Source organism: Microcaecilia unicolor, chromosome 7, assembly GCF_901765095.1.
Source record: "Microcaecilia unicolor chromosome 7, aMicUni1.1, whole genome shotgun sequence".
Lineage (NCBI taxonomy): Eukaryota > Metazoa > Chordata > Amphibia > Gymnophiona > Siphonopidae > Microcaecilia > Microcaecilia unicolor.
In genome coordinates this window covers 71,331,794-71,344,166 of record NC_044037.1, presented here as the reverse complement: position 1 = coordinate 71,344,166, position 12,373 = coordinate 71,331,794, and the positions used below count along the sequence as shown (strand labels likewise).

General features: G+C 49.0%; 1 protein-coding gene across 1 annotated transcript in view; it reads left to right on the top strand.

The window, feature by feature from the left end:
• Positions 1-10,952, top strand: part of RBM41 (RNA binding motif protein 41) — a 48,520-nt gene extending 37,568 nt beyond the window's left edge. The window contains exon 8 of the mRNA XM_030210031.1: positions 8,839-10,952. Within this exon, the coding sequence (XP_030065891.1) occupies positions 8,839-9,008 (170 nt within the window). The 3' untranslated portion in view covers positions 9,009-10,952. The remainder of the gene's footprint in view (positions 1-8,838) is intronic.
• Positions 10,953-12,373: the final 1,421 nt, after the last annotated feature.

Here is a 12,373-nt window from a genome sequence, read left to right as displayed (position 1 = left end):
ACCCTGGGATATGTAGCATGGAATGTTGCCATGATTTGAGTTTCTGTCAGGTACTTGTAACCTGGCTTGACCACTGTTGGAAACGGAATACTGGACTAGATGGACCATTGGTCTGACCCAGTATGGCTACTCTTATCTTCTTATATGGAAGGGGACTGGTTGGGAGTGACTGGCTAGCTTGGGGGGGGGGGCAAGACTGGCATGAACAAGCTGGGGATGCAGAGAGAAGGAATCATGTATTGGAGGATGGGGGATTTTTTCCATATACCAAAACTCAAAAGCACATGCCGTAGCGAGATAAGTAGTCTCTTATTATGGTTATGGCTTTAGGGTTTTGTGTATTTTAAGTTGGTAATTCACATGCCAGCTGCATAGACTTCTTGAAAGCGCTGGCATGTGGCAACAAACATGGACAAACCGCTTATTGCAGAGTTTTGCATCTTGTAAGGAATATGCCGAAAGGAAGAGGGACCCCAGCTACCCACCGGAGAAAAGAGAGCCGGAGGGTAGGAGGGGAGACCCTAGGGATGCTCAGGTTTTGCCCAAAAGGGACATAAAGATGGGAAACTACAACTCCCAGAAGGCCACAGGAGAGCTCCGGGGGAGGAGAAGTAGGGTGCAGAACCAAGGAGCTCCAGAAGAGGGCCGCCAGGGAAAAGGAAAAGCTGATTCTCCCACCTGGTGGAGGAGGTGGTGGAACCGGTGGCAGGAGAAGGAAAAGCAGCCTAGCAGAGTTAATGAAGAAAAGGGTAATCAGCTGGAAAAGGGGTGGGGGGGGGGAGGAGAAAATGGACTGGGCTACTGAAGGAGAGGGGGAGAAGGAACCGGAGGAGATGGAGCAAGAGGAGGCTGAGCTGGTCTTAGACGAACCCATGGAGCTCTTGGCTATGGCTCAGCCAGCACTGGAGGTATAGGGGAGAGGCCTGGGTCAAAGCGGGAGGAGGTCAGGAGAATAGAGACTGACCCAGAGGGTGGGACCCAAGGCTTTGAGCCCGCGCAAAGCCTGGCTCTATTGAACTGTGCTGAGAGAAGCCAGGCTGTAATTGGACTGTGTTAGAAACAGCCTGACTTTATTGAACTGTGCTGAGAGAAGCCTGGCTGTACTTGGACTGTGTTTGAAACAGCCTAGCTCCATTGAACTGTGCTGAGAGAAGCCAGGCTGTAATTGGACTGTGTTAGAAACAGCCTGACTTTATTGAGCTGTGCTGAGAGAAGCCTAGCTGTACTTGGACTGTGTTTGAAACAGCCTAGCTCCATTGAACTGTGCTGAGAGAAGCCAGGCTGTAATTGGACTGTGTTAGAAACAGCCTGACTCTATTGAACTGTGCTGAGAGAAGCCAGGCTGTAATTGGACTGTGTTAGAAACAGCCTGACTTTATTGAGCTGTGCTGAGAGAAGCCTGGCTGTACTTGGACTGTGTTTGAAACAGCCTAGCTCCATTGAACTGTGCTGAGAGAAGCCTGGCTGTACTTGGACTGTGTTTGAAACAGCCTAGCTCCATTGAACTGTGCTGAGAGAAGCCAGGCTGTAATTGGACTGTGTTAGAAACAGCCTGACTTTATTGAGCTGTGCTGAGAGAAGTCTGGCTGTACTTGGACTGTGTTTGAAACAGCCTAGCTCCATTGAACTGTGCTGAGAGAAGCCAGGCTGTAATTGGACTGTGTTAGAAACAGCCTGACTTTATTGAGCTGTGCTGAGAGAAGCCTGGCTGTAAGTGGACTGTGTTAGAAACAGCCCGACTTGATTGAGCTGTGCGGAGAGAACCCTGGCTGAAATTGGACTGGGCTTAAAACAGCCGAGGAGCTGTTGAAGAAAAGGGGGCTGGGTTGCAAATCCCAAAAACAGGCCCAAGAAAGAAGAAGAAACACATAAAGAGGAAAACAGAGAGCTCGGTGCTGGTGGTGAGGAGGCTTCACGGACTTAGCCAGTAGGAGCCTTGTTTACAAGTGGTGGCAGTGGTGGGATCTTGCTGCGGGACCTGTCGCTAGAGGAGGCCGTGACCCGACTGGACGAGAAGCCCCACGAGAGGGCCAACGCTGAGAAAGGCGCAGACCCATCTTGGGTTCCGGTAAGCGGGCCTAACTGGGTGGGGGGGGGGGGGAGCTGTTAGAGGGATCAGAGAAAGAGTCCAACTTAAATGAGGTAATCGCACTTGGAGGTGGTTCTCTGTTGTTTTGTCCCTCCCCCAGGTGGCAGTGCCAGTGCCGTGATGGACCCCAAGGAGATCTTCGGGTGGATGACTCTCCAGTTCCAAAAACAGCAGGAGCTGACGGCTAAGATAGTCGAGGACTCTCTGATGGCGGCCCGGGATCAGCAGCAACCAGTACTCAACATGCTACAAGACTTTTTCCAGAGAGGGGCTAATGTTCCCCGTGAGGGGGAAACCGGAGCAAATGGACACGGGCCCGGAGGAGGCGGTGCGGTAGGACATGTCTCCATGAATGCACTTAACTGGGGGAAGTTGTCCGAGCAGGATAATGTGGACGATTTTTTGACAGCATTTGAGAGGGTGGCTGGGGCGGCTGGGTGGCCACAAGAGCAGTGGGCCATGAGATTGGTGCCTTCTCTATCCGGGGAGGCTTTGGCAGCCTTTAGGGATTTGTCTCCGGAAGAGGCTGCCAACTATGGAAGGTTGAAAGAAGCTATCAAGGACAGATATGGACTCAGTACACAAGCTTACAGACGTAAGTTTAGAGCCACCAAATGGGAAAAGGGGACCCCCCCTAAAGCGGTAGCAAATAAGCTAATGGATTTAGTGAAAAAATGGTTGGAGCCCGAGCGACACAACCTGCACGAGGTACTGCAAGAATTAGTAGTGGAGCAATTCCTCCAGGGTCTGCCCGACGAAATTAGGGCCGAATTAATAAAGAGGGGATGTAAGACGGTAGAGGGGGTGACATCGGGTTTGGAATGTTACCTGGAAGCCCAGCAGTGGGGGGGGGGGCCAGAGCGGGAGGGAGGCAGGACTAGGGCGTTAGAAAAAGGGGGCCCGAAAGTTTCCCTAATTAAGCCGGAGACCCCCGCAGGGAGTAAAAAGACCGAGTTAGACGCCGGCCCAAGTAGAAAGGCTATTCCTTTTGGGAGCAAGGGGTGTTTTAAGTGTGGTAAGGTAGGCCATTTCAAAAAGGATTGCCAGTGGCGGGAGGGGTGGATCTCTCAGGTAGAAAAAGGAGTCAGGCCCAGGTACCTAACTCAAGTTAAGGTGGAGGGAGTACCCATCACCGCCATGTTAGACTCTGGGGCCGACCAATCCATGATCTCCCGGAGGCTGTGGCAACAGATAAGAAAGAGGAGGGCCCCGGGCAGGGAGACCTATGATGGAGGGGTGTCTATCCAATGTATTCATGGGGCCAGGACCCGTTATGCACTCCAGCGGGTCAACTTACAGGGGCCCACCGGAGAGCTAGAGCTGGCCATGGCCGTTCTACCCAGATTGCCGCATGAGATGATTTTAGGGAGGGATTGGCCTCCATTTATAGAGTGTATGGGGGAGAGAAAAGTGTTAGTCACTACCAGGGCCCAGGCTCACCGCGAGGTTGACGAAGAAACAGAGGGAATAGGGGGGGGGTTTCCTTTTCAGGGGGAGGTATTGGGCGAACCGGGCCGGGAAAAAAAAAGGAAACCCGTGAAAAAAAAGGAGCAGAAGGGTAGAAGGGAGGCTCTTCAGCGGGCACAGAGGGAGAGTTACCTGCCAGTGGCCCCGGAAGAATTGAGGGAGCAGTTTCCCCAATTTCATAGGGAGCAGGCCACGGACCCTACCTTAGAGTATGCCTGGGAAAGGGCGCGCCAGGGAGAAGGCCAGGTAGCTCCGGGGTTCCTGATAGAAGGGAACATCCTATATAGAAGGGTGCCAAATTGGGAGCACTCGGGCGGAGGGAAACAGCTGGTGGTACCCCGAGCTTTTCGTCCGCTGGTGGTAAGGCTGGCCCACGACCATCCTCTGAGCGGACATAAGGGCTCCCAGGCCACCCTGACCCAAATATTGGCGAGGTTTTATTGGCCGGGCATATATGGGGAGGTGGAAAAATACTGCAAGTCCTGCCCCAGATGTCAGAAGGTATCCGACAGATTCCCTCCTAAAGCCCCATTAAAGCCGCTGCCACGGGTAGAGCAACCGGTGAGGAGAATAGCCATGGATATTGTGGGGCCAGTAACAAGGTCACAGAGAGGGTATCTCTATGTGTTAGTAGTTATGGACATGGCCATCAGGTATCCATGGGCCCTACCCTTAAGGAACATTTCGGCCAAGGGTATTGCCTGGGAACTCATAAAAATTTTTTGTGAGGTAGGTTTTCCCCAAGAAGTTTTGACAGATCGGGGTTCCAACTTTATGTCCCATACTTGTCTTAAGGTATGGGAGGCCTTTGGGATAAAACATGTACGTACGGCGGCTTACCATCCCCAAACCAATGGGATGGTGGAACGCTTTAACAGGACCTTAAAGGGGATGCTAAAAAAAGCCTTGGGGGAGGATAGGACCGGGTGGGACCAACTTTTACCCTTTGTGCTCTATGCATACCGGGAGAAGGTGCAAGACTCCTTAGGAGTTTCACCGTATGAGTTAATGTTTGGCAGAAGACCCAGGGGTATATTAGATATCGTACAGGAACACTGGGTACCTCCGGAAACCAGCGAGCACTCCGTGGGCGAATATTTGCAGGATCTAAGGGGCCGATTGGGTAGGATGCAGGAGTATGCCCAGGACCGGCTAGAACAGAGCCAAGAACAACAAAAGGGATATTACGATAGAGGGACTCGGAACAGGGAGTTTGCCGCCGGGGATAGGGTCCTCATCTTAATCTCGGAAGATCCCCATAGGTTCGCCTCTAGATGGAAAGGACCCTGGGTGGTGAAGAGGAGACTCGGTCCCCTCACGTATGAGGTGGCGAATGAGAGGGGTCGGGTCCAGACGTTTCACGTTAATCTTATGAAACCTTGGGTAGCGAGGGTAGGGTTTCAAACGCGGGGGGACGAAAAGGAAGGAGAGGAGTTAGGGCCTCAAATAAGAGAGATTTTCAAACCCTGCGAGCCCGGAGTTAACCCCTGGTTACCCCAGGGGCAGCAAAAAGAGATAGGAAGGCTCTTAGAGCGCTTTAAAGATGTTTTGACAGCATGCCCGGGGAGTACCCACCTAGTAGAGCATGACATTGTAACTGAACAGGGTAAGATAGTAAGGCAAAGGCCCTATAGACTCTCACCAATGAAAAGGAGGGAAGTCATTAAACAAGTGCAGGAAATGTTGGACTTTGGGGTAATTGAGGAATCCCATAGTCCCTGGTCCAGCCCGGTGGTGTTGGTGCCAAAACCTGAAGGGGAGTGGAGATTTTGTATTGATTTCCGTCAGTTTAATGCTATCTCTCAAGCTGACGCCTATCCTATGCCTTATATTGAAGAGTTGGTAGACAGGTTGGGGTCAGCCCAGTATCTTACCACTTTAGATTTAACAAAAGGGTACTGGCAGATTCCCCTTTCCCCCGGAGCCCAAGCAAAGACAACTTTTAGTACCCCTATAGGCTTGTACCAATTCAAAAGGCTGCCCTTTGGCCTAAATTCGGCGGCGGCGAGCTGCCAACGATTGCTGGACCAAGTCCTCAGACCACATCAGACATATGCCGCGGCCTATATGGATGATGTGGTAGTACACAGTGAGGACTGGAACAATCATTTGAAACAGGTAGGGGCAGTGTTGCAATCGTTTAGGGAGGCTGGACTTACCCTTAACCCGAAGAAATGTTACTTTGCCCAGTATAGGGTGAAGTATTTGGGGTATAATGTAGGCCGGGGGGAGGTGCGACCCTTACTGAATAAAGTTAAAAGCATCCAAGACTTTCCCCGACCCAATCGAAAAAAACAATTGCGTAGGTTCCTGGGTATGGTGGGGTATTACAGGAGATTCATCCCGCACTTTTCTGTAATGGCTACTCCCTTAACGGACATGTTGAGGGGTAAGAGCCCGGACCAGCTGAGGTGGGGGGAGGCGGAGTTGCGAGCGTTAGAGCAGATGCAGCAGGCCCTGTGCCATGAACCGGTGTTGAAGGCCGTAGATCTCGAAAAACCCTTTATCCTACAAACGGATGCGTCGGGGAGGGGGCTAGGGGCCGTGCTGTCTCAGGAACATGAAGGGGCAGAACATCCCGTGCTATATCTAAGCCGTAAACTCCTCCCTCATGAGAACCATTACTCCACCATAGAGAAGGAGTGTTTAGCTATTAGGTGGGCAATACAAGAGTGTACGGTCTATCTCGAAGGGAGGCAATTTAAGCTAGTAACGGACCATGCCCCACTGAAGTGGCTAAATTTAATGAAAAATAACAATGGGAGGCTAATGCGGTGGTATTTAGCACTACAACCCTTCCAATACACAGTGGAGCATCGTCCGGGGAGATGTTTGGGAAATGTGGATGCCCTATCCCGGGTAGGCGAGGATAAGGAAGAAAAGGGGGAAGAATTGGGGAGTAAAAGCTTAAGGGAGGGGGTATGTAAGGAATATGCCGAAAGGAAGAGGGACCCCAGCTACCCACCGGAGAAAAGAGAGCCGGAGGGTAGGAGGGAAGACCCTAGGGATGCTCAGGTTTTGCCCAAAAGGGACATAAAGATGGGAAACTACAACTCCCAGAAGGCCACAGGAGAGCTCCGGGGGAGGAGAAGTAGGGTGCAGAACCAAGGAGCTCCAGAAGAGGGCCGCCAGGGAAAAGGAAAAGCTGATTCTCCCACCTGGTGGAGGAGGTGGTGGAACCGGTGGCAGGAGAAGGAAAAGCAGCCTAGCAGAGTTAATGAAGAAAAGGGTAATCAGCTGGAAAAGGGGTGGGGGGAGGAGGAGAAAATGGACTGGGCTACTGAAGGAGAGGGGGAGAAGGAACCGGAGGAGATGGAGCAAGAGGAGGCTGAGCTGGTCTTAGACGAACCCATGGAGCTCTTGGCTATGGCTCAGCCAGCACTGGAGGTATAGGGGAGAGGCCTGGGTCAAAGCGGGAGGAGGTCAGGAGAATAGAGACTGACCCAGAGGGTGGGACCCAAGGCTTTGAGCCCGCGCAAAGCCTGGCTCTATTGAACTGTGCTGAGAGAAGCCAGGCTGTAATTGGACTGTGTTAGAAACAGCCTGACTTTATTGAACTGTGCTGAGAGAAGCCTGGCTGTACTTGGACTGTGTTTGAAACAGCCTAGCTCCATTGAACTGTGCTGAGAGAAGCCAGGCTGTAATTGGACTGTGTTAGAAACAGCCTGACTTTATTGAGCTGTGCTGAGAGAAGCCTGGCTGTACTTGGACTGTGTTTGAAACAGCCTAGCTCCATTGAACTGTGCTGAGAGAAGCCTGGCTGTAAGTGGACTGTGTTAGAAACAGCCCGACTTGATTGAGCTGTGCGGAGAGAACCCTGGCTGAAATTGGACTGGGTTTAAAACAGCCGAGGAGCTGTTGAAGAAAAGGGGGCTGGGTTGCAAATCCCAAAAACAGGCCCAAGAAAGAAGAAGAAACACATAAAGAGGAAAACAGAGAGCTCGGTGCTGGTGGTGAGGAGGCTTCACGGACTTAGCCAGTAGGAGCCTTGTTTACAATCTACAAGATGTCAACCCTGCTTGTGGCTGGGAGCTCTACATATACTATGGACTATTAAACTAAAATCACTGAAAACTGGGATCCCTAGTTATGATAGACTTTCCAGTATTACTAAGGGAAATCTGCACCAAAATTTATATATTTTATCTTTGAGAAATAATTTTTTTTCTGTATATTAAATTCATCTCAGAAATACTAATTATATTGTGGATTGTGAGAAATAGAACTTTCAGATCTATTGCTAAATTTTTAAATGTGTGTGAAATATTTTGCACAGAACTCCTTCAGGAGTAACCTCTGCTCTGATATTTCCAATTAAGTCCAAGCCAGCTTTGCATAAATAGTTGTATGAAATTCAGTGGCCAGATTCCTGTTGGCTGTAGATCACTGGTTCAAATCTTGCTCTGTTGGATATTGGTGAAAATGATTACCGCCTTTTAAACTATTCAGTGGCATATATGAAATGAGTTTTTACTTCTAATCCAGTTCCCAGTGTAATAGTTTCATTCTGATTGGTCATGATCACTTGATAAGTTCTCTCCTAACTATTTCCCATTGTCCTTTGTATTATTATAATGTTATGTACACCACCCAGATTTAAGCAGACAAGGTATCTGCCTAGGGTGACAGTGTTTGGTTGGAAAGAGGGGAGGGCAATCACTATCTCCTCCTTTCCCTAAGAGATCCCATGTGCCTGTCCCACACTTTCTTAAATTCAGACACAGTCCTCGTCTCCACCACCTCCACCGGGAGTCGATTCCACATGTCCACCACCTTTCCGTGAAAAAGTATTTCCTTAGATTACTCCTGGGTCTATAACCGCTTAAGTTCATCCTATGCCCTCTCATTCCAGAGTTTTCTTTCTTTTGAAAGAGGCTTACCACCTGTACATTAATCCCACAGAGGTATTTGAACGGGAGGGAAAGGCCTTAAGCTGCCCCAAGTTGATCAACCTACAGAACCGAGAGTTTAGAACAGTGACTCGGAAAATCATGACTACACCCTTTTAACATACGTATGAGTGTCTTAAAATGTTTCCTTTTTAATTTTAGGTTGTAGGTGTCTAACTACTTCATAAAACTGTTTATACTGATGGTACTTATGAAACTGCAGTCATATAACCTAGGGGCACAGGGTATTCATGCACTTACACAAGATGCCCTAACTTTGCTTTTAGAACATTGACATTAAAATATAAAATGTAAGTACTGTCATATAAGAAGAAGATACATAATAGACATTCTCTTACTAACATATGGTGTGCTATGTTTTCTTAATATCAGGTGCAGAGGTGGCACAGAAGGCCCTACTGCTGGTTAATGGATACATTCTCCGAGGAAAACCTGTGGTGATTGAGTTTGGAAAGAACAAAGCTGAGTCATCTGTCCATCAGCCCTGCTCCTCTACGTTAAGCACTATGGGTACAGAGGGGTCTACAAGTGTGCAAAGCTGAAATATGGAACTTGCCAACTGTCTTCTATAGATAAATACAAAACTGAGATCCTAATGTCAAAAAGATTGTCGCTCCCTGTAGTTATACACTGACATGAGCTAATGCAAAGTTTACAATCTCGTACAACAATGACTGTCATTGTACAGTCAAATTTGTGGAGTGGAGTGGACTGAGAACCTGGGGAACCAAGTTCAATTCCGCTGCAGCAGCTTGTGACCCTTGGCAAAACTTGCCCCAGGTACAAAACTTAATTGTGATAATGACAGAGAAAGTTCTTGCCAAGACCGGCCCTGAACAGGCCCCCACCCCCTGGGCCTGCTTACTTGCTTAATATTTGTCTTCTGCTCCTGTGAGCCGGGACCACGTTATCTCTGCTTCACAGGTCCTTCTTCCCCTATGTGTTTGCGGAAACAGGAAGTACTTCATGCGGGATGAGGCTGGAAGAAGGACCTGTGGCCGGCAGAGCATAGTTAACGCGATAACCCAGCACTGTGGCACACAGGAGCAGGAGACCAGCCATGTTGGCGCCAGGCCCTGGGGAATTTTGCCTCACTCCCGCCCCCCTCCCTCTCAGCAGCCCGGGTGCCTGCAAATAACATGTAAAATGCTTTGGTCTTTAGGACAGAAAGGCAGTATCAAGAATCAAATAATAAATATATTGCTGCACTTTTCAATGGTCATTCACAAAAGCACCACATGATCACAAATGTGGACTGCGCTGTCCCACTTTGGGCATAGAATTCCAAAGGTTCAGAACTAAAACATTCCACCTGGGCATACATACTATGCCTAGAAAATGTGTGCTTTCATTTGGTTTTTAGTGCTCATGGAAATAGTCATATACAGAGATGAAACATTGAGGAGAGGTCAGTAAGCAAATAGAATTTTAACAGATCTATATGTAGTAGCATTAACCTGGAAACAAGTAAGCAAGCGGTCCAGTGTTCCCAAAAGGACGGTAGTCGTAGAAGCAGACACAGTTAATAGAGGATAAAATATATTTTATTGGAGAATGAAATATAAAACCAACCCTGACACAGCCGTGATTTGCCCACTAAGGGTTGCTTCAGGGGCAAAACATTACTGTTAAAAACAAATAGAACCATAAATAAGTCTCACAAAATCACATATAATCATATTGAACCATAACATACATATATAAACAACTAGATCAGTATCGGCATCCTTTAAAATAATTAAAAAAAAAACTAAAGTTACCAAAATGACTTTGGAGTTAATAAAAACATGGATTAAGTTAAAAAATGCTAAACGCTATTTTATTATTCTTTTATTATTTTTTTAATGAGAGTTCAATGTTACATTTTTATATGCTGTGTTAAAAATTCTTCAAACGTAGGCTATTTAGGCATCATCTGAAAGCTTATCTCATGCCATTCATGTATATGTAATTTATTTTCCAAAATGAGCATTTTTAATAGAGTTATTTATGTTTTTAACAAACTGTTAAGCCCATTAAAACGGGCAATATTTTTTATTTCTGACATATAATGTAAAATTTGATGAACATAATGTGTAGTGCTTGAAAGGGTGCAGGGAAAAGTTGGGGGTACAGAGAGAGTGACAGTGTGTATATGTGTGTGTGAGAGAGAGAGAGAGAGAGAGCTGCTAGGAGTCCCTGTGACAGTGGAGGGTCATTTGCTGCTTAGCCAGTTGTGTGAGGCAGCAAAGCAGGGCTCGTTTTTGAGTAGCCTGCCCCCCCTCCCCCATACATCTTCCTGTAACCTATATGGGGTATGGTGCGGTATTGTTGGACTTCAATGAGTTCACTGTATGTGTGGTGTGTGTGAGCGACGTGCCTGGGATCCATTCCCGGCGTCGTTGTGCCGCTCTGTGTGTGTGTGAGAGAGTGTGTGTGTGTCTGTGTGAAAGAGAGAGAGTGAGTGTGAAAGTGAGTTCAAAGAGAGATAGAGACAAAGTGTGTGTGTGTGTGTCTGTGTGAAAGAGAGAGAGAGTGAGAGTGAATTGTGAGAGAAAGAGAGAGAGCCTCCGAGTTCCAGGCCTCCCTCCCTCTGAGTTCCAGGCCCCCTCCCTCCGATTTCCAGGCCCCCTCCCTCCTAGTTCCAGGCCCCCTCTCTCTGAGTTCTAGGCCCCCCCTCCCTCCGTCCTTGTTCCAGGCCCCCTCCCTCCGATTTCCAGGCCTCCCTCCGAGTTCCAGGCCCCTCCCTCCCTTCCTACAACCCACCCAGTTTCAGGCCCCTTCCCTCCTTCCCAGTTCCAGAGCGTCTCCCTCCCTCTGAGTTCGCCACCGCTCCTCCCCCTGAGGTCGCCGCTGCCGCTTCTCCCCCCCCCCCCCCCCCGAGGTCACCGCCAGCCCTCTCCATTGAACTCACAGCGCCTCACCTCCAAAAGCGGCAGATCACCTCCCTTCGGGCTTCCTTCCCTCCCTGTGTGCCGCCCTCGTGTGACATAACTTCGGCGAGGGCGGGACGCAGGGAGGGAAGGAAGGCCAAATGGAGGCGATCTGCCGCTGTCTACTGCCCTTTCGGAGGTGAAGCGCTGTAAGTTCAACGGAGAGGGCCCGGATGGAGGGGGGGGCCGGCGGCGACCTCAGGGGGGAGCTTTAGTGACCTCGGCGGGGCAGGGGCGGGGCAGCGATGTGTGATGTGTGCCGCACATGGGTGGGAGCTGGAGGTGGGTGTGTTCAGCAGTTGTGATCGTTTTTAAGGGGTGGGCGGAGGAGGTGGGTGTAGGTCGGTCTGAAGTGTGGATAGTGGCAACCATCTTGTTTTTGCCAATGTTTTATCACCATTTTAAAAATGTTTAAAACAGTTTTATTTATAAGAGCCACAAAAGCAGCTTCTGCCCTTCATGTTTATATCTTTATTTTGCTTAAACTATGGTGTGTTTTTTTTTTAATTCTTTTTAGATGGTTTTAAGTTGTGACAGCCATGTTGAACCTGTGATTAAGTTTTTGTGAGATTAAGGGCATGCTCAGTTTCATTAAAACGAGCGTGCAAAGCGATTGAAAACATGACAGGGCACCAGGCAATGTGAGACCAGAGCAGGACAAACGCTTTAGCTGGCGGGGGTTGGAAAATCCCCACCAGCCAAACCAGGGGCCCCAAAACCAATTTGAGGGGCCCAGGCCCCTGTGCCCCCCCCCCCCCCCCCCCGTAGCTACGCCACTGCTTCAAGGTACAATATGATGGAAAAGCACCCTGAAAATGCTTGAATTTAAGTAAAACAATGTAAAAAAATAAACAAAGGGGCACAAATGCTTATCACAGTAAAATACGCCTACCAATGGATGCCAGAAAGCAAGGAAGTGTTGAGAAAATGCTGTGAATCCTAGGGGGTATATGAGGCAAGCAAGCTGTGAAGGGGACCATTTTGTCTTTGTGGTG